Source organism: Amblyraja radiata, chromosome 8 (assembly GCF_010909765.2).
Source record: "Amblyraja radiata isolate CabotCenter1 chromosome 8, sAmbRad1.1.pri, whole genome shotgun sequence".
In the NCBI taxonomy this organism is placed as follows: Eukaryota; Metazoa; Chordata; class Chondrichthyes; order Rajiformes; family Rajidae; genus Amblyraja; species Amblyraja radiata.
The window spans coordinates 21,854,345-21,877,892 of NC_045963.1; the positions used below are offsets into that span (position 1 = coordinate 21,854,345).

Below are 23,548 nucleotides of genomic sequence, written 5' to 3' on the forward strand. Positions count from 1 at the left end.
AGCTCTTGTGATGATATCACATGTAATCACAATTTAAACAAAAAAAAAATTAAAAGGAGACAAAAGCCACACATAATAGAACGTCTAAGTTTATCATATTATTCAATTGCTTCCATTTTAAACATACTACTTATGGGAATGCTTCATGTCCTAATCCCTAGCGCTGCATTTTCTACAATTAAAAAAAAATGCTAGTCATTCATCATATGTGTTGGTCGTGGGTAATGCAACTTAATCCATTTACATACATAACAACAGTTATTCATTAGCAATGAAGCATTTGGGACTTTGTGAGGTAGTAATGAAGTATTCAGTACCTGCAAGGGGCAGGAATTCATCTCAGGCGGACATCCAGCATACTCTGAACACATGCCTGAAGATGCCAGACTGACACTCAAATGGAATTAGGCCTTGGGTTCATTTGGATTAAATAGGAAATCTAGAGGCATCAATCAAGCAAACCAATGAAGCAATCGGGCAAGTGCCTGGCACTCTCTGATAGAGGCATGGCTTGCAGTAATTTCCAAAACCATGAATGATCCTTTAGACGCCACAGAAATTATTGTGTCACAGAGACAGAGCTGTACAGCACAGAACCAGGCCATTTGGCCCACCATGTCCATGCTGAGCTTTTTTGTCCATCTATCCTAATCTCATCAACTGTGCCAATCGCACGAGTGAACTATTTTATGACACTATTTTGAGCCGTTTCCAGTAGCCCATTTGAATACATGAGACTTGATCCAACAGATCATGATGGATATGTGTGAAGCAAGCTCAATGCAAGTTCAGGCCTGGAGCCAAAATGGATTGGGCATGTAAATATTAGTTAATTAATGCCTGTTATAGGGAAGGTCCTGCACACCAGGACACAAGGAATACATCGGCTTTTAATTTGAAATTCAGCTCACTGCCTTTGGAGGGGGCAGAATTTAATGCAGGGGATCATAACTTGAAATCCAGGATCTAACTCCGTCAAATATCAGGTACAAGACAGTGTTCCTTTCCCTGCGGTTACATTTTATATTATTTTTTAGCAAATGTAATGATCTGGGTGAAAATGTATCGAAATGGTAAAGATATTCTACTGAAGTACATTGAGAACATATAAGTTCCACATACTAAAGATGTAGAGTGTACTTGTAGGTGGATGTCAAATAAGCATTGTGTTGAATGTAGCTAACACACAGAGAAAGAAGATATATTAAATCTTATAATAATATTGGGATAAAGTGCAGTGTGTCTTCCTAGCAATGCCTGAATATGCACCTCCAGTATTCTACTAATGTGGTAACATAGGAATATTCTAATCCAACACAAAGTCTAACAATACGTCTGACTGCTGTATTGATAATCTTTTTATCGTACGTGTGAAACCTAGCTGCAATATTTGATTCATCCTGCATTACTCCCCAGTCCATTCTGACTCACAATAGACTGGATGAAGCAGAGTGTGGAAGTACCACAGTATCTACATAAAAGAGATTAAAGCCGACAGGATTCCATTTTACAGCTCAATCATATTGTGTTAGCACGAGCTTATCCAAGCACATACAAAATTGAAAGAGAGAGAAAAAAAGACAGACAGATATGAGCCAGAATAGAGAGCAGGGGCAATTTCCGAGAACATAAAAGGATGGTAATGGTGGGGGCCTTGTCAGAGTAAAGGACTATTAGGCCACAGCCTCTGTCTCTTGTACCCACTCATTCCACTTTAACTTAAAATAACCGAAGTCAAGTGCTGTCTAATTTCATTGTGCTCTTTGTCAGATAAGGACTGTTCAAATTTCATATCGCCCCGCTTTCTGTTCAGCTGCTTTATTAGCATGGGTAGACTAATTCTATTTGCTGATAAAGTCATTCTATATTTTCTTTAAATATTTGCCTCTGTTGTGGACACAGCTGAGTTAAATGCTTTGTGATACAGAATTAATGAAAGCAATGTCTTTGGTCTCTTTCTGCACATCAGAAAAGCTGATGCTATCAAGACCCTATTTCTTAATTCACTACCACCATTAAATAATGCTTCAGAGGCTATGTGGCACACAAAATCGTCTCTTCTGTGGAACAGATTACTAAATTAAACTGTCTTTTACAGCTGAAAGATCTAACTGAGCTCTTTGTTGTTATATTGACTTAGCATAAGAAAAAACGCAGCCATTGCCGAGAAAAAGTCTCAATCGTGCATTTAAATTTTACCCACCCCACTCCCCTTTGAGGAAGGATGTTAGATGTTTGATCTTTGCCAGCCTCAGCCTAAATCAGTTTTAAAGTCAAGGTTTGTTCACCGTGGTCAAAGCTGACATTGTTAGAAAGTGAGCGAGCTTGCAGACAATCGTTCCTCAGGAAAGTTGTAATCAGAGTAAATTTAGGATGATATTGTCAAATTCACTTTAGGGCTGATGCAGGTTCTTGACCCAAAATGTCAACCATTCCTACACCCCCAGCCTCCAGATGCTGCTTGACCTGCTAAATTCCTTTATTTACTCTTCCAGATTCCACCATCTGCAGTTTCTTATGTCTCTGCGTCACATTATCAGCTTGAGACGCGAAGAAATGCAAGGCAGAACTAATTATATTATATTTATGTAATGAATTAGCTTCTACAAACCCAAGTGCGCATTGGCAAAAGTTGATAAATAATAAAGAACTAATCAACAACCAAGATTAGATCAAATGCAATATAAATACACTCCTGGATCATCAGATTATTTCAATTAAGAACTTTGGGGTTTTAATTGGATTGTGGTAGAAAACTGACAGTGGAATCACGGTATGAAATTAACCCTTGTCTTATTATCCAAGTACAGGCAGCACAGGAAATGTATGCTGCACACTTGTTTTCAATGTTTTCAACACACAGCCAATTATGTGGTTGCCTTAATGCATCTCCAATGGCCTTGGCTTTGTAAATGGTTCAAGCTATCCAGTCTTGATTAAACTCTGACTGCACCGCTTAAAGGGAGGTGAATCTAGACAGCGTTTGGTGGTAAAAGTTATTCTTAATGTTTTACACATTGCTACGTGAAGTGATAACTTGTTGGAGTACACGTTCAAATATTATGTGGTCCATTGGAGACTTAGGTGAGAGATGTCGAGGAAGAAGGGTGACCTCGATCTGCAGGCCCTCAAGACACGTGAATAAAGGCAGTGGGAGAAGATAGTTTTAGAGGTGTATTAGGAAGTGCAGTTCTAAGGATATGTTGCAGAGAAGCAAAACATTCAATGACTTCACACATGACATTGGTCACTGGTTTTCAATGTGACATTCCATGAAGCACCCCTATCCTTAGAACAACTAACTCCATGAAAGAAAATGGCATGATTTTCCTAATCCATCTTCTCAGATCTCACTTCCCCACAGCCCAATTCCTCATGTTATATACAAATTGTAGATGGTGTAAGTATGCACTTATTTTTTTCCCCTCTACCCTGATGTATTTTATCTTTCAAACCTGACTATGGGTGAAGCGTAAGACAATGAAGATGAAGGCACACTGTCATTGCCATCAGTTCAGATACAGAGCTTGATTTATGGTTAGTCACCGGGCAAAAAGCAGCCTTCAGTCCAGGCAACAGGAAAGGGTAGTCTAGTGGATTACCCCTCAGAGAGCAGATAACATCCGGGTTCTGCAAGGACACAGCTGGGAATTTCATCAGAAGAGATCTCAGTTTTTTTGATGCAGAACTATTGCTGTGATCCTAATGTGTTAATCCATTTCTGATCTTGCTTGTTTACAAATGACCAAAATAAATATGAATAAAACCGCATGTACATTAATCCATTATTTGAGTAATGTAATAGTGAAAGCTGATGGCTTTACATTGGAGAAAACACCTCTTATTAAAGACATTTTTGGAGTTTCTTGCTGGTTGAATGGTCAGCATCAAGCACTTAAAGACACTTTTATTCATCTTCATGACTTGCTTAGCAATGTGTATGCTTGATTATTTATTTATTTTTTTACCTGGAATATGCTTTGCCCATCCAATGATGACCACCAGTTCTCGATCAGCCAGATCACATAGTGTAGTAAGGGCCTTGATGTCACTGTCAGGAACGGTGGGATCAGGCATGGCATAGATCTTCTCTGGCTCAGCCACAAGCAAGTGTGAGACAATCTTGTTGACTAGAATAGAAAGGCCAGGCAAGAGAAAGCATGAAACGTTTGCATCAGTTTAGACAGCCTCATCACTCAGGGAATTGAGTAGCTGCAAGCGGTATCTCTTGGTAAATCTTATTTAATGTTGCCTTAATTAGAATCAATACAACCCAATTTTCATCAGAACGGCTTTGTAATGCACAAATAATCAATCAGGAGCTAGAAAATCTCTTAGACTCAAAGCACAACACATGCCCTACTTCCTGACACAAGTTAAAAACTGACCATGTATTTTATCAACACTTATTTTTTAAATAAAAAGATTACTTATTAAATGAACAACATGAAATTAACAGTAATTATTTAGCAAATAATGACTGACAAGTGGTAAGACTATCCAAAAAGCATTGACACAAACAACAATGGAATCTTATTAACATTCAAAGATGCTGTAGCTTGGAAAAGATTCTAAATGAATTACGATAAATTAAAAACTTAGAGGAAACAAATGGGCATAGCAAAGCAATTTTAAAACAGAGAAAGGACGGTGAGTCTTAAATACTCAAAGCACCCGTCAAGTTACATATGGATATAGACATTTCTGATCTGTAGGACCATGCACAATATAACCAGTTGAGTCATTCAGTCAAGTGATATAAAAGACAAATAGACATTACTCCTTACTACTGGTCTGGAGACACAAGTGATAGGGAAATGATCAGATTTTTAAGGTATCACGGTGGCACAGGAAATCATATAATGATGTGAATCAGTCCTTATCTGCAATAGTTATTATTTGTCAGGAAATATCATTATGGGAAGCATATGTTTAGGAAAAAAATTCACAGCTTGCTTCTAGTCCCTTTGAACAATTTCTATATAAAAAAATGTAGAGTATTAAAATGGCATCACCTCTAGCAAAGTAAATGGCAAATCATTTATCTGTCACTTTTATTAACTTAGTATTGTTTCCTCCAGGGTTCACAAAATTACCCTACTGTATATTTCAGGCAGGAGTTGTAAAAGATGGAGTATGCATCCTTAACAAATTATATACATTTGCTTTTTGGATTTTTTTAAATTAATAATTTAATTTTAATTTTAAGGTGAGATGCAAACCAAAGGCTTTGTAAATACTCATTTGAGGAAATCAAAAACTGAATAGATTTGATCTAGTTACATTGTGTTCTTTGGATATGTGTATTAAAGACTGAACTTTGGTAGAACGAGCTTCATTGCAAAATCCTAACATAATTTGACTTACAGAACTTTAAATGTGATTGCAATGTTTCATCAATATAGTATATTACGCCCTCCCTTGTAAAAGTGTGAGGTCTAGTTTGATTAACGTCTGAAATTCCGTGAATTGCTTTCAGCTATACTTAATTATTTATTATTTAATAGAAAGAATATGTTGGAAAATACAAACAGTTTCAGTCTTGAATAAGCCTGTGCATCACTAAGCTCAAAAAGGACACAGAGCCATGCACTAAAATTATGATATAATGTTCACGCCACAAAAAATGTATGTACCTATATTCTAGATGCAATGTTAAAGTATTTGCCAATATCAAATATCATCAGTTTGAATTTTTTTTAATTTTCAATTAGAAAGCTACTGCAACTTCAGTAAGAAAAATAATTACTGGTATAAAATTACTGCGTTTGCTACAATCCAAAACGAGAAGGAAGGGAACAACACCTAAAATGTAACATTTACTCTCTTGATGGCAAAGTCTCCTGATAAAGATTTAAAAAAGGCAATATCCAGCTTATGCAGATCTGTGATCTTCATTCTAGTATTTTGAGTTTAACACAATGGTTAGCTTCGAGCTCAGAAAAATACACACCGCAGATATGTTTAATAATGTCAATGTTCAACGTTGTTTAATAATCCTTATTTTAAATCAGTCAAGGGGTACAAATAAAATTAAAATTTATATGGGACTTTTTCAAAACAACAAAATTAAAAAGTTTTAGTATTCAAATTGTAATTTAAGATAAAATGTTGTGACAGTATTGCCACTGTGGACTTCACGTTTAATTGGACTGCCCAGAAAATATATATATGGGCATTTCAAAATATTTCCACATGACTGTACATCATTTTTCATAAAGTACATCATGCTATCCTTGATGAAAAACAAACTCTGGTGATTTATAAAATGGTGACTGGATTAGTTCTGCACTATCATCACTCCCATCTGTTTACAAACTCTTTAACTAGATGTGGGTGCAGGGTGAACACATTGAAATAGATAAGACATGCTATTGTTTTACAGTGTGTAATTTGTAAATTAACATGCTGAAGTTTTATATACTAATAGCTAATGCACGATATAATATTTAAACAAATCTTTATCCTTACATGGCTTTTTGGCTGGTTGGACCAGCTGAGGGTTCAAGTAAGGGCTGTTCTCTGCATCTATCCTGCGTTTGTACTTCTGCCGTCCCCCACGCACCCTGTCTAGGCGCACACCTGAAAAGGGAGGAAAACCGCATTTTAAAATGTAAGAATACAAATGGTCCTGGCCAGATCTTTGGTTCACCTTGATTGTCAGCTTGGATTAATACCGCATTTTTTTTATTCAGAGACTGCAGAATTGGCCTACAATTTATAAATGATTTAATAGCACTATTAACGTGACAATATTCAATAACTACTTGTGCATTTGTATCTCTGCAAAACAGATGAAAACATAGTTAAAATTGTGATAGTATGAAGCATCAGGAGCAATGAATTGTCAGCATATATGACACAAATTCAACAGAACATTTTAATGACAAAATATTACACATGATAAATGTATTTGTATTTTCCTTACCCAATCTACTGGAAATACATGAATTAAAAACCAAATTTCCAGGAATGTTTTCTATTTTATAAAGGGATGTACATAACTACTGATTAACATAACAATAAACTTTAGATGGATATTAATGATCAAACCATGAAAACATAAAAGCATATTAATTAGAAAGAGTTTCCATTGGTCATGCTTCAAACTGAATTATGATTTAACATTATAAAGTTGAGATTTTATAAAATAAATAGAAATGATTAAAGTATTTCTGCTGTTACCAGAAGGAAGTAACATTGCGTAGATAACTTTATCCATTTTAAATTAATTTCTAAACAGGATCAAAATATATTGCCATATCCTTGCCAATCTTCAATTAATTTCCAATGAAATACTAACTTCTATACCTATAGACAGGACAATATAAATGTGAATTTATGGCAAAGTAATTTTAAGTCAATTTTATTTGGCGCACTCCTACGACTATTAAAAGTGAAACATGAACTCGTAGTTACAGTAAATACAAGAGGGATCACTGCCTTAAGGACAATCTATCCTTTTAATTTATTGACATCAAAAGAAGCCTAATTTAATTATATCAAATTTCTCCTGGGAATGTGCATCACTATGGAAACCAGCTAACAGGAAGTGTCAATGATTTTTTTTGTTGCTTTGAATATACCAGCAACATTAAAAAAAATACTGCATGGTTCCAAACTGTCTAAATGTTGCCAATCACTCACATCACCAGCATGAAATGGGCTGTCTCCAAGAGCCCACAACAGGTCAGAGGTTTTAATTGAACAACATCTCTTTCTGTCGTTCTGACAAAAGGCAAGCAGGAAAAATGACTCTGGCAAGATAGCTCAGAGTCTAGCAATGTCCGATTTCTCATTAGGTCTAAGCAGCTATCTAGCTGCTAATGCTGACAAGCCTTGAACCTTTTATTTTTGCTCAGAAATTACTTTGGCAGGAACAGCAATACAGCTTCATCACAGACGCCTGGCTGCTGTTGCATTAACCCGAATGAGACCTCATAGACTGGCGATTCGGTGTGGTGGAAATGTGCCCAAATGCAACACGTACAAATCTTTTGTTATCCTGGCAGATGCTTGGAGCAAAAGGAAGGCGACACAAAGGTGTGCACATTAATAACCTGATTATTTGTGTCTCTGCACACTTGTATCAATTGGGAAAAGCACAGGGGAAAGACAACCATTTACTAAGCTGAAGACAAAAGACAATTACCAAGCAAGTGGGTTAATACACAAGATAGTGCGTGTGCCAAGTTTACACACAAGCTTCAAGGAAAGGAAAGCACTGAAGTGAGAAAATACCAACATGTTCCACCCTGATCTGTTTAGATCTATTTTCTCGGTCCCCCATAACACTGGCCCCTGCGTCACATTTCTGATGTGCTGTGACTGTAAGGAAATACACCTCAAGATTTCACAGCAAACTGGACATATGGTAAAATTAAACTCAGGAACAGTGCTGAGTGGACTACCTACAAAGAACTGACTGCATCAGGTGCCACATATAATTTTGCTTTGTACTCAGAGTCCCACTGATCTTTTTCCTTCATCTACTATGATCACAAGTTGGGTGACTTATGAAAACTTTCAATACCATTTTACAATTGAGAATATGCCAAAGCAGTTGAAAATGGCACTGTAGGTCAGCCTGGCCCGATAATAGACAGAAGAATGGAATGAAGTCCACTTATCTAAATTCTGCATCTGCACAGGAATCTAAAGTTCCATCCCAACCAGCTGAAAGCTGCACTGTTTATCACCGAGAGTTTATTCTGGGATTAATCGGCATTGGATATGTGGTCTCTCCAGTGTTTGCAGGTCTGGAAACCATCAAAAACCACCCCCCAAAATGCCACAAGTGAGGAGACCAACTCTGCCAGCACACTAAACTGAAATCACTATTTGTTAGACCATAGAACAGTAAAGCACAGGAACTGGCCCATCGGCCCACAATGACCATGCCAAACATGATGCCAAGTTAAACCAATATCATCTGCCTGTGTGTGATTCATATCCCTCCACTCCCTACATGTCCATGTGCCTCTTAAATACCACTGTCATATCTGTCTTCACCACCAACTCTGGCAGTACATTCCAGACACCCACCACTCTCTATGTAAAAAAACTTGCTCTGCACATCTCCTTTAAACTTTGCTGCTCTCACTTTAAAGCTATGCCCTCTAGTACTTGACATTTCACCTGGGGAAAAATGTTCAGACTGTCTACCCTGTTAAGGTTTAAGAAATAAAAGTGGGATAGGGCATTTGGCTACTTATGCCTGCTCCAAAAGCATCACGGCTGACTCACCGCTTTTCCTGTTCTAACACCTATATTATTTAAACTCTTCAATGACCAATTATTGATCAAGCTATACATTGAATATATTCAGTGGTTGATCCTCCATAACCATCTTGTAGAGACGATTCCAAAAACTCATCATCTCTGGTTGTAGAAATGTCTTCACACCCTTGTCCTGATTGTCACCTTGCCATGGTGGAGACGCTTGTGTGAACCTGAGAGCGATGCCGTCTGGAGCTATGCTTCTGGTAGGGCCACCAATGGCGGTAAGGTCAAGGGGAAAGTCTCTGACAAAGAGCAATCCAACCAAGACCTCAACGGTGGAACAGGCGGAGGACGATGGCTGACCTGAGTGGAGCGTCACAACGACTGGGAAGGCAGATGAAGGCTGCAGCAGAAAAGGGTCCCCGGTCGTCTTGGACTCCATGCCACTGGATCCTGACCCAGATCTGTCAATGACCGTGGGGTGGCTGCTGTGCACCAGTCTCCCCATGTTAAATAAAGTGATGCATAGGCATCCTCCATATAGGGAATAGCACCCTGGAGACACCCATGGTCAGCCACGACCGAAGGGGGCCTAAGAAATGTCCTGAGTGGATGACTCCTTACATTAAGATCATGGCCTCTTCGGTCTCTAAAGTTCAGCCAGGGGCAACATCATCACTGAGTCTACCTTATCTTCTACCTTTCCTTATTGTAGAAATTGGAAGGGGTGATACCCTGGTCATGGTGAATGATAAAGCATGTGGAGCTACTGCAGAGGGATTTTTCTCTTCTTTTTCTTTTCCTGGAGTAATGTTTCACAGGGTTGTAGTGCTAGCTCATATGGGACCCATCTACTCACTAGCATCCAAATTCAGAACATTTGGTCCACCAACCAAACTAGGATCCTTTTTTTATATATATCATTCGTTGCTTTAAGGAGGCAGAGATACTTAGAGAGAAAATGATCCAATAAGTGGATGACTTTCCATCATCCACCATTATGGAAGCCTGTGGCCTCTGTCATATTAATGGGGTGTGGGCATGGCAGGCAAAGCCAACATTTATTACGTAATGGTAACTATATGGTGATTTTTGCTTTTGGTATGGAGCTCCAGCATTCAGACTGCAGCAAATGAAAGGTCAACAACAAACTCCAGAGTCAGGATAGTGTATGACTTTGAGGGAAATCAGTAGGTGTTCCCATGTGTTGCCTTTGTTATTCTTAGAGGGAAAGACTGCATGCTTATAAGGCTACTTAGAAATGTCCCAAGATAGGTTCTTATAGGTAATGTTTTAAGTCTGTTTGATTGAAGGAACATTGGCATTGAGGGTTACCAAGATCTATCGCTATTTTGTTCACTTACATAGGTGCTTAGTTTGGAAAAAACTTCACCAACTTGTTAAATATTGCGAAGTATCGAGAAACAATTTTCAAATCCAATGCTGAGGATTTCAAGACCATCACTTCAACGTTAAGTGATATCTGATCCGATACAATATATCCGCATCAGTTTACGGATGCATATTTGAATGATTAATATATTTTGATGCATGATGAGATTACGTGACTAATCCTCTAGCTGTACGTAGACTACCCAAGCCCTGTCCAACTCTTTCCCTACAGCATCAGCATTTTTGTAGATCTGTCAGTCCATGTAACATCATCAAACTAGAGAATTGGTCAGTCAATAACCGTCTGAGGCTTGTGATGGTTATTACTGGAGCTGCTGGGTGAATTGGCCCACGCACAACTTGAGTAGACTGATGATCATTTGAATAAATCTGTGTTAAATATACTAGACTAAATAGGTGATTTAATGTATTGAATGCACTGACCTACTTTTACTACTAACACAGACTATATTGTTTTTAAAAGTAATGGTTAACCTTCTGCCCTCAGTGAAAGGGATACCTCTTTTTCTCATTCCTCTTCTAAAAAGTACATCTTCCACTTAATTGTGAGGTTTCTTTCTGATAAGGCCAAATGGTTAGTATTCATCAATGCAGTACAATACAATTCGCTTACAGAGGTCTTAACCATTATAGGTTAGAATATAGTGTTGGCTGTATTAGTGAACAATCATGCGCACTCATACGAGAGTCCTCTTTTGTTATTATGAGAGGTAATGCACTGTGCAACATTGTATGAAAGCTTTATACATTTGTCCATTAATAGTCTTTTTTTTTGGCTTGTGTTTCACTTCCCCTGATTTTTATTTGCATCACCACTGATTTACTATTTCACTGCAGATTAGGAGCAAAGCAAATGATTATGAGCTGTTTTCAAATGGTTAAATATTTGTATGGCTGTTTGCATAAACAGATCCTAATAATAAATCAGACACCAAAAAAAGCTGCAGAGCACAGATAATGGCATCTGCTGCAGGATGCCACTCACAGGGGTTAGCTCATTCCCAATTTCACTTAGTTGAAGGGCAAGACTTGCTGTTCACAATAGTATGTTTCCACCTCTGCTTTCGATCTTCATTTCTTTTTCTACACTCCTGCAACTTGTAATTTCATAGTTCTCCCTGACTAAAATGTCAAGAAAACAAACGATCCAACATTTTTTTACTTTTATTGTTCCGCCTACCTGATTAAGTTCAAATCAATACGGGTTATCCTCACTAGGGCTGCTGTCTGTATGGAGTTTGTACGTTCTCCCCGAGAACACGTGGGTTTTCCCTGGGTGCTCCGGTTTCCTCCCACACTCCAAAGATGTACAGGTTTGCAGGTTAATTTGGCTTCGGTAAAAATTGTAAATTTCCCTTAGTGTGCAGGATAGTGTTAGTGTACGGGGATCGCTGGTTGGTGATGACTCGGTGGGCCGAAGAGCCTGTTTCTGTGCTATATCTTAAAACTAAACTAATACCTTTCAATAGAAAAATACTTTTACCTTTAAAGATGAAAAAAAAGTCCGTTAGCACGAGGATAAAATGGCAAATTATTAAAGTCATTAGAAGGGCTAAAACAGCTCAGTGTATATTGCTATCAGTATGGCACTTATTCTCTCCATCTTCATAAATTAGGATCTAAAAGGAGTCAGGAGCCAAGAGTGTTTTATTCCTGTATGTTCCTGCACAGAACAATGTTCCACAAATATTTCACTTAAAAAATAAAATAAATACTTCTGGTCAAGCTAAAATATTTTGAGTAGTTCAAAATCCTCTGCCTGAAATGCTAACTGCTGCACAGCAGTAAAGTATTCAATTAGCATCATTACTGATCAGACCATGTTATTAACATCCTGGTAAAAGCTACTTCCTATAGGGAAAGATTAACACATCTTTAATACTCTATTACGTGCACTGACTTTTATTGGCAAATCTTGTTGAAATGGAGCTGGATTTACAAAGCACCTGACATGTAGGAAGAAATGTGTATGATCATGTTGGGACTAGAACTATCCAGACATTTGACGTGTAAAACTTTCTAATGATCCTCAAAGTCAAAGAGGGTAAAACTGGATTAGGCAATGCCCATAGACCCATGACAGCCCAAATGACTGTTGCAACATGTGGGCACACATTTGGCACAAACTGTGCTGAACGCCACATTGTTAAGAGCATTAATATGCATGTACTGTATGTTCATTGAAAGCATGCAGTATAGGCTGCTCGTAGCATCAATCAACATGCCATAGATCTTCTGCCAGCACGCGTTTTAGAGGTCAATGCTCCAGCTAACAGCCTCTCTTAAACAGGTATCCCGGAACATGCAACAGCATGACCACTCAGTCCTATTTAAAAAAAAATTGTGGAGGCCAACTCACTGGATGTATTTAAGAGAGAGTTAGATATAGCTCTTAGGGCAAACGGAATCAAGGGATATGGGCAGAAAGCAGGAACGGGGTACTGATTTAGGATGATCAGCCATGATCATGTTGAATGGCTGTGCTGGCTCGAAGGGGCGAATGGCCTACACTTGCACCTATTTTCTATGTCTCTATATTTCACTATATTTCCCGGTGACCGCGTGGGTTTTCCCTGGGTGGTGCCGTCCAGGAACTCACCACCTTCATATTTATACGCATCTTGACTTAAGGATATTGTTAGTGGGCTGTACATAGAGGATTGCCTGAGGCTAGTGTTGCAGTTTGTTGAATATGACATTTGAAAATAGAACATAGAACAATACAATAGAATGGGCCCTTTGGCCCACAATGTTTGTGCCAGTTCAAACCGATCTCATCTGCCTATTCATGACCCATATCCTTCTACCCCCTGCACTTTCATCTGTCTATCCAAAAGCTTCTTAAATGCCACTATTGTACATACATCTGCCACCACCCCTGGCAATGCATTCCAGACCCTCACCATTCACTCTGTGAAATGCTTGCCCCACACAGCTCCATTAAAGATGCATTCACTGACATTGGCCACTACAATAAGGTCATGAAAATGTCAACATGCCACATTCAGGTCTTTGGGTTTGAATCTTGGGATTAACCTGCAGGACTCTCTGTCCCCATTATATTTTCTTTTTGTATCCGATGCCCTCCTAACCCTCTGCCAAAACATCATTTCCAACTCCCCCGCCTATGCTATCTTTGAAAGACTATTCGCAAACCTCGGAGTCCCCGCCCTGTCCAAATTGGCACTGGTCCTCACTGTTTCCCAGAAAGCAGCCATTGTTGAAGACCTGCTCGCATTGAATCCAGAAACAAAGCACCTTTCCTTTAGGAGGGGAGACGAGCTTCAAGCAGTGCAAGCTCGTTTTAAATAGTGCTTTCCACCATCGGCTTAGACCCTTGCAGAAGCATCCTCCTAATGAATAGCTCAGTTAACAGACTATTTGAGGCGAGCATACCACCTACAATAAATTGAACAGGCACTAACCAAGTACATTGTGATGCACATTCCATCTTCATTCCCAAACTCCTAAACTCAACTTCTCATAGGCTTTCAAAATCAGTTTTCTTAATATATATTAAGATTTCATAACTTTAGGAATCAATCTTATTTTGTTATAAAAAATACTGTTTAAAAATATATATAATTTTTGACTATGAATATTTTTTTCCGTGCAAATGTTGTGACTTTCAAGTTTTAATACAGTAGATCTTTGCTTTTCATCAGTTTTTAGGTCATGCCTTGTCTTTCTGCTGTCTGGATAGCATGCAACAAAAGCTTTTCACTGTACCTCAGTACACGTGACAATAAACTAAACACACTAGATCTACTATATTAAAACTTGACAGTCACAACAACATTTGCACAGAGAAAAATATTATATATATTTCATAAAATCTGCCTCCCTGTCAAACAGACAAAATTAACAGGAAGATTTGGAAGCAAATAGGTTTTAGCAGGCAGCTTTATTTTAACATATTTGATTAAATGGTTTCACGTAGCTCCTTTGATCTGATGTGAAAAATGCACATCTGGTTTATTTTTTTTAATTATCCATTTTACAAGAGGCACATGGATGAAACAAGGCTTTTTAAAAATTTCATAGGTCACATGGAATCCTGCAAGGCATCTCGTACAATTAATAATCAACAAGCACCGGCAGATACTGCTCCGTGCCCAACTAATACGCTACCTTGCCTGTTGTTATTTTGCACATGGAATAATGCAACATTACACATGTGTGTTATCATCTTTAACTAACTTATTTTTCAAATGGAACAATTTAGCAAATCCAGCATCTTCCATCTCTTTGTTAATTTTGTCCTAATTTCCCTTCCCCAGAGGGTGATCATCTCCCTTTGGGAGAAAATCTATGGATAGCAGAAACAGCTTGCCTCTGTGACCTGGGGCTTTACTGCAGTGGCTTTGGAACTACCAGATGTCAACCCTGTCCCACCTTATGAAATGACTATTCCTTTTTTTTTTAAATCCTGTTCAATTTTTATTCAATATACCTCACATAAATTCTTTCATGATTGTGGTCAACTTGTGTCTGTCTACAAATATATCTTAATGAATAATATGTACATTTCTTGCTTTAAAAAAAAAAATCTCCTGATTTGTTATTGTTTTCCATTTACATACAACAGAATGAGTGACATTTTAAGAATATTGCAGCACAACCAATAATTAGAACATTTCAATGAATTATCCGTCACCAATAAAACAAAACAGCACAACCTATGTTGCCTGTTCAAGCAGAGATGGCTAAACATTCCCCAGTGACAGTACAGACATGATGAAGTTTATGGTCATACATTTCAGGTTAAAATGTGCGCTATGTTGAACTAGAATACTCAACAATAAAACCTTCAATTTACTTTGGACGATAAAGCATCCAAGACTTATCACTCTCTCTCACATTGTTGGAGGCAAAGGCTATTAAAAATTGTATTATGTTCTATGGTTGATTCAAATTGTAGATTTTAAATATTGCATTTTAATTTTACAGAATACGAGTCTGATGGTACTGCAGACCTGCAATCTGAAAAGAAAGCCAACTACGACATCAAAAATGTATATTACACAATATGTACATGTTTTTTTCTCATGGGTAGACATACTGTAGGAAGCTTAAAACATTTGACCATCCTTGAGTAAAAATAAAACATTGACCTAGACGTTTACCTGCACTGTTTCTCCAACATTAAAATGACGATCGCAGTCTCCTCTATACTATTTTAAATAGCTTAAAATCATGAATAACCATGTCAGTCCCAGTTTCAAAACGGCACGAGTGGATCCTGTCATGTCATGCTGCTCTACTCATAGGTGTTAGTGGTCAAATTTCCGATGTTGGAAAACCGCTTCCTCATAGCTCTGACCACAATATAACCAACATACTTTCAGCTTCTGGAGAGAGTTGGCAAAGAATAGGTGGAGTAGGCCATTCGGCCCTTCGAGCCAGCACCGCCATTCACTGTGATCATGGCTGATCATCCCCAATCAGTACCCCGTTCCTGCCTTCTCCCTATATCCCCTGACTCCGCTATCTTTAAGAGTCCTATCTAGCTCTCTCTTGAAAGTATCCAGAGAACCGGCCTCCACCACCCTCTGAGGCAGAGGATTCCACAGACTCACCACTCTCTGTGAGAAAAAGTGTTTCCTCGTCTCCGTTCTAAATGGCTTACTCCTTATTCTTAAACTGTGGCCCCCTGGTTCTGGACTCTCCCAACATCGGGAACATGTTTCTTGCCTCTAGTGTGTCCAAACCCTTAATAATCTTATATGTTTCAATGTCAGAGACTGACTATGGGAGCTCCAAGTCGCAGGAACTTCGACCGCCCGACGCGGGAGCTTCGATCGCCCCGACGGATGGTTCAACTGCCCTGATAGCGGGAGAATAAAGAGGAAGAAGATTGGACTTTATTACCTTCCATCACAAAGAGGAATGTAGGGAATCCGCTGTGGTGGATGTTTATGTCAACTTTTATGTAGTTGTGTTGTTGCTTTTCTGTAGTATGGCTGTATGTTAATTTTCATATCACTGTACCTTAATTGGTACACGTGACAATAAAATACCTTTGAAACCTTTAGAGCACAGTTGTGAATGAGATTCATAGTTATACAGCATGGAAAAAAAAGTTCCTTCATCTCACCTCATCTCTGCCAACCAAGATGTCTATCTAAGTTAAACCCATTATTATGTCTCTAAAACTCTCCTTCCCATGTGCCTATCCAAATGTCTTTTAAACATTGTAATTGTACCCGACTCTGCCACCTCCTCTGCACTTGTTCCATATACCCACCATCCTATATGTGTGAAAAGATGACCCTCAGATTCACTCAAAATCTTTCCCTTCTCACATAGAAACATAGAAAATAGGTGCAGGAGTAGGCCATTCGGCCCTTCGAGCCTGCACCGCCATTCAATATGATCGTGGCTGATCGTCCAACTCAGTATCCTGTACCTGCCTTCTCTCCATACCCCCTGATACCTTTAGCCACAAGGGCCACATCTAACTCCCTCTTAAATATAGCCAATGAACTGGCCACAACTACCTTCTGTGGCAGAGAATTCCAGAGATTCTCACCTTAAATCTATGCCCCCACAGGATGCATATCCTGCATTGACATTATTGTTGCAGTAATCATTAATTAGGGATTTGTCCCTATGAAGTCTGGGTGGGGATGGGTATTGGTGGCACCTCTTCTGTCAGATGTCCTTTTCCTGTTTTTTCCCCCCACACAGTACATCAGACTGACACACGACTACATTCTTTTTGCAAGATTTCTTTGAGAATTTCTGGCCTCTTAATTCTGAGGGGAACCTGCTAAAATCAACAAAAACCATTTGGGCAGGTACATGGATCGGAAAGGTTTAGAGGGATATGGGTCAAACGTGGACAGGTGGGGCTAGTGTAGATGGGATATTTTGGTCATTATGGGCAAGTAGGCCTGAAGGGCCTTTTTCCATGTTGTGTGCCTCTGACTTATAAGAGTCTGGGATTCCAGTTTGGGGAAGTAACTGTGATCCCAGTCATTGACTGTGATCCCGGTTTGTGGAAGTCTATTTTAGAATTTGTTTTTGTAGTGAGATGAACTGTACTCTACCTGTCTGTGGGAGAAATGTTTTTGACCATTTAAATTATATTCATGCTCAACCTTCGGCAGTATTAAAAGCTGTTATTCCTAGGAATGAATAAAAGCAGTCACTATATAAATTCAATGTGATGCAATGTCTCATCAAGAATAAAATCTGGAGGTTACACCGTTATTGCCATCACTTGAGTGATCTGGACAGTAGAAAACAAAAAGAGGTCTAGGCTACATAAAATACTCATACCAAGAAGTTTACACGCTTTCACGGATTGATGTTAAATCTCTGACAAATATATGCAAAATTGGTTAATATCACATCACATTTTTTCCTGCACATCAGTTATTCTGTTGCTGTGCATTCAAATTTCTAGGCTATTGTATTTATTTCAATCCAACTGTAGTCTCAAATTCAAATATTTTTGAGCATGCATTTTACAAAGGTTGCAGTTCTGCTGCCTGAAACGACTTGTGCTTTGAACTTTCTGGTGTACTATCATGGGGGTCCCAGCAGGGAGTGAGATTTACATTGCTCTCTTGAATTATACTGGGGCTTAGGGTGTCAGGGGAGTGTACATGCAGCAAGGGTCACTTAGCATATATCATATTGCTGAGTCTTCCACTTAATGCAAACAGTTGCCACCAGAGCTTCACTTTACAGTTTGTTGAAAATGGAAAGCTTGCCTCTTTAACTGTCGAGCTTTAAAAAAAACTGCATTAAGTTGGATGCCACACTGACAGTACTTATATTGCAAGTGGTGTGAAGCACCAGCAATATACTGTATTATAGTCACTTGGACTGCTGTAGTTTCAATACAGCACCAATAAAAAAAAGTGGGGATATTACTTGTTTTAGCATTATAGGGGAATTATATTTTTATAGCAGGAAAATAAAAAGGCAATTTGAACAGCATTTCCTAATTCAAGAAGCAATTTTAGACAGAAAGCCGAGAGGAAAAGTTATGAACGTAAATACCATTGAATTTAAAACAGTTAGCTGTATGAAATGGAAAGAAAAAACATGGCAAAAATGTGTGAGGTGCAGAGCATGTTGTAATTTGGTGTTTTTGTAATCCAACATGTTATAAGGTGGTCTTCTACCAGGACTAAATTCTTGGAAATGGTTCTCTCTAGTTAAAACTCCACTTCCTGATGGATTTGAAAGTGATTACGCATGTAGTTTGTCTTGAATCCATTGGGTACATATCACCTGTCTCTACTCTAACGCTGTTTACATGATACATTATTGCCCAGGGTAATAAAGACTTCTGCTAGAGTAAATTCCTTCATCTTACTGTCACATTCTGCTTTCCAGGTAATGCTGTCATTTTCACTAGCAGTAGATTATCTCACTCTGCCATTTGTGTATAAATAAAACGAAAGGATTCCCACACAGAGGGCAGAATCAGGGAGGATTAGATTTTAACCAGTCCGCTCCATGACGCAGTACTTGTTTCAAAGAAAATGTCTTTAGTGAGAAATAGATACTGGAAATGATACCAAGTACACATCCAATATTTTTCAAAGACACAAAATGCTGGAGTAACTCAGCGGGTCTGGCAGTATCCCAGGAGAACATGGATAGTTGAAATTTCGACTTGGGGCCCTTCTATAGACACTTCAGACTCTTCATCAATATGTTCCAGATATTGTACAAGGTGATACATTAATGATAATTGGGTATTTACTCTAACGAAATACTGTTGCAATTAGAATTTGTTTAGCAATGGCAGATAAAACAGAAAGTTATTGAAAAACAATCAAAGGACACTATTGGAGATGAGCAATTGTTTGGCTGAAGGTCTTAAACGTATCAAAGGGTTATATATTTTATGATGCTGATTAGATCAAGGAAAATCTGTTTTAAAAAAAATCGTTTTTATTGACACCAGTGTATGTATCATCCCTTCGTGAGAAGGCACGAAACTGACAGTCAAAGCTTACCACAGGGACCTGATGATAAAACCTTTATCCAGCAGCACTGGCTCAGGCACTTACATATATAAATATATATAAATATAAATATATATAAATATATATATTTATATTTATATATATATATATATATATATATATATATATATATATATATATACACATATAAGGAGGCTCAGATATCCCCTGTCCTTCATTGCAACAAGAGGTATTTGTAACTGCCACCCAGCTCTGTGGTAATGTTGCATTGGTGTTATTAGTCTAGGGTAGAGTGATAGAGTAATATAGTGTGGAAACAGACCCTTCGGCCCATCTTGCCCATCTTAGTCCACCTGCCTGCGATACAGCCAGAGCTATTAAAATATGAAAGCCAGTCAGGAAAATCAGGAAAATATAAAATGTGAAATAAAACATGGTATTAAATATAACCATGGAAGCTTGAAATATGTTTTTTTTTTAATATGGAAGTATATAATGAACAAGGAGGTAAAATAGTATATTTTAGAAATCGCAAGTGCTGAAGGAAATCAGTGGGTCAGGTCGCATCTGTGAAAGGGATGCTCAGAGCAATCTGAAGGTGGGTCCTGACATGAAACGTCACCTGTCCATTCTCTCCACAGATACTGCCTGACGTGCTGAGTTCCACCAGCATCTTGCGATTTGCACAAGATTCCAGCATTTGCCGTTCTTTGTGTCTTCCTTTTAAAAAATCCAACTGACTCACTAATATCGTCAACTGTCCTGTGCCATACGTGACTCCAACCCCATACCATTGTTGCCGACTCTTAACTGACCTGTGAAATGACGTTGAAGTCATTCAGCGGTTTAGCATTTTTTCAGGACAACTATTGATGAGTAATGCATGCTGATTCCACCAGCGATACACACTTCCTAAGAACAAATGGGAATAAAAAATAATCTGGCAGAAGGTAGATGGGACTCATTGCAAAAATTCCCTTGACAAGTCTTAGAGGAGCCTGTAAATGGATGCACATTCTGTCGGCACAAGGAAGCTGTGCACTGTTCAAAAGAAGCCTCTACAAATCCATGTGCCCCTGGCCGGGCTCGACCATCAAAGGATATGGAAGGGCTGATAATATAAAGATTGCACAAACTCATTTGCAATTGTCAGATAAAATGAATGAACTAAGTAGTATATTTGTATGGTCCATATAATAGAACACTAAAATGAGAAATGTTGTTAAGTTAGAAAAGCAATCTGGTATTGCAGCTCATCATCAACTTCTGGATTGACACCATGATGAGTTTCCATATCTTCACCAGACCTCTGGGTCAATCTGCTCATGCCAATAAATCCAGAATACTTGGGAGCCATCTCAAGCTATGCAGAAGAAGCTTACTTCTGAAAATGATTTAATCCTTGCAGCATTGGTTTCCTGAAGTCACTCACCAAATCTATTTTGAAAGCAAGTTCAACTCCTCAATTCATCTGAAGATGATGAGGGGAGAGATTTAATCAGAATCTGAGGAGCAACTTTCTCACACAGAGGCTGGTGGGTAGAAATTATAACAACATTTATAAGACATTTAAACTGATACATGGATAGAAAAGGTTTAGAGGGATATGAGCCAAATGCAGACAGGTGAAACTAGTGCAGATAGGGCAATGGGCAAGCTGGGCCAAAGGGTCTGTTTCCATGCTATATGACTCTATGACACTTAATGGCTCTGTCAACTAAATTGCTTTCTCTCTTCATCCGCAATATGAAATGAGTCGGTTTTGGGAGATAAACATCACTTATTTTAAGTTGTAATTATATTTGATGAATGGCTGCTCTTCTAGATGAAGACAGCTCTTATTGTGGCCATTCCACGTTGAGGAAGTGCCCCTAATTTGTTTGTGTTCAGCAGGGTAAGGGTAAATAGATTTCAACATACACACAAAGTGTTTCATTTAATACTTATGAAGAGTGCAATTATTTCAATTTACACCACTGATTAATTGTGAAACACAATGAATACCAATACAATAAACAAGCATGACATTGAAACCTTTAATCAAGTGGGTGAGCATTAGTCGATTAATGTTATCAATTGATAAATAGTTAGTTGAGCACCTCTTCTCACACCAATAAACATCGTCTGTTTGAGAATTTGGCTGTAGGGAGGATTTTCACAAATTATAGTTTTACCAGATAAAAGGCCAGCAAAAATCTCACCTAAATCTAATGCAAACTGCCTAGAAATTCATCCCTAGTTGGTAGTGTTGCCTACCATGTCAGCATATCATACTATGTAGAAACAAGGAACTGCAGGTGCTGGTTAATATACAAAAGGATACAAAGTGTGAGATAAACTCAGCAGGTCAGGCAGCATCTCTGGAGAACATGGATAGGTGATGTTTTGGGTCGAGACCCTTCTTCAGACTATTTGTATGGTGGGGGGGAGGGGGGTAAAGCTAGAAGAGGGGAGAGGCAAGACAAAGCAGTGGATGCAGGTGAGGGTTTTTTGATAGGCACATGATTGGAACAAAGGTCAGAGATAAAAGCAGAAGGCATGAGTCAGGATTGAAGAGTAGTGAATTGTGAAGCCAGAAGAAAGTAGGCACTATTCTTTCCAGTGAGTCAATCAAATGGAGACAGGGTGGAGTGAAGTCCCAGTTAAGAACATTGTTTTTTATTACTTTCCATGATCTTTGTTTAAATTTAAATGTAGTTTTATAGAAAAAGATAATAATGTACAAACAAATGACCTGTGTGAATTGACAAGCAGATCTTCAGGACTATTGCTTTCACAGAGGCAGAAGTCAGCTGTTCTCATCTCACCATCCATCAGTTCAATGAGCCTGTGATGATTGTGATGGTCTGCATGCATTTCTATCCGCAGTCCTCTATTTTATGTTGTGCTGCAGAGATGAAACTTTTAACATCTTGTGCGAGTTCTTGCTGACTACACATTCATGCTGACTCTCCTATATTGAGAGTGGAATCTACTCATGTGACCTGCCTCATCTTAATTGTACCTTTTGCCTCAGCCTTCTTCATCCCTTAGTTTGTAAATCAGCAGGAAAAAAATGTTTACAAATGGGGGATTAGGGTAATGTGTTTATTGTCTCTCCTTAGACATTGAGAAGCTGTGTTTCTCGTAGCCCTGATAGAAACTGACAAAATGCATCACACTTGAGGCTGAAGAAATTCAAGTGTCGGGTGGCCCTAGGGTTCTAACCTGCAACCTCTAAATTCTTATCACTCGACCACTGGGTTGTTGTGGCCATTATTCTCAATATGTCTTCCCCAATCAATATTTACTAATTCTGTTACAGCAAGGCTGTCCCATTAATGTATGGGTGGGAAGCATTAAACAGAAATGCACTTGTGGACTATTTATCATCCTGTAAAGCTTGAACTCTAATGGTCCAAATGTAAAACATTTAGTATTTCCAATAATTCTCGGCAAGGAACGGGCACATAAAAGTCACAATGCTTAATACGTGGCCATCAACCTAACTTCTGGTTAACTTTATATTTTGGGGAGGGGTTGTTGGGAACGAGGCGACTGTATAAATCCTAAGTGGCTGTGGACACAGACACCATTAAAGCTAAAGTGAATTGGATAAAGAGCTGTACAAAATGATTATCCCAAGCTTATTCTGCTGTCACTATTCTGTTTAAATAGCACTTTCAGAATTAACATAGAAATAGCCTTTGGAATGTTAATCTTCCAATATGATTCTTTATGAACTCAACATAGATTCAAAATGTTTCTTTTCATTACTTACACAGCATTTCAGAAAATAAAACAGTGGTCCATATTTTGTTGCATGTCTTTACTAGGTGTTGCCGCTATTATAAAATGCCAGTGTGCGAACAATTATTTGTTAATGCTTCCCTGAACCAAATGGAACTACCATAGAGAGAAAAACTGTGCACAAGAACAAAAAAAAAAGATTTGTGTGCATTGCTGCTACAACTTCAACTATG

The 23,548-nt window shown here is 38.4% G+C and overlaps 1 protein-coding gene across 10 annotated transcripts in view; it reads right to left on the reverse strand.

The window, feature by feature from the left end:
* Positions 1 to 23,548, reverse strand: part of esrrg (estrogen related receptor gamma) — a 243,948-nt gene that overhangs the window by 25,405 nt on the left and 194,995 nt on the right. For all 10 annotated transcript variants that reach the window (XM_033025366.1, XM_033025364.1, XM_033025368.1 and 7 more), the window contains 2 exons: positions 6,472 to 6,582; positions 3,969 to 4,130 (listed from right to left, as the gene is read on the reverse strand). In XM_033025366.1, the coding sequence (XP_032881257.1) occupies positions 3,969 to 4,130; positions 6,472 to 6,582 (273 nt within the window). The remainder of the gene's footprint in view (positions 1 to 3,968; positions 4,131 to 6,471; positions 6,583 to 23,548) is intronic.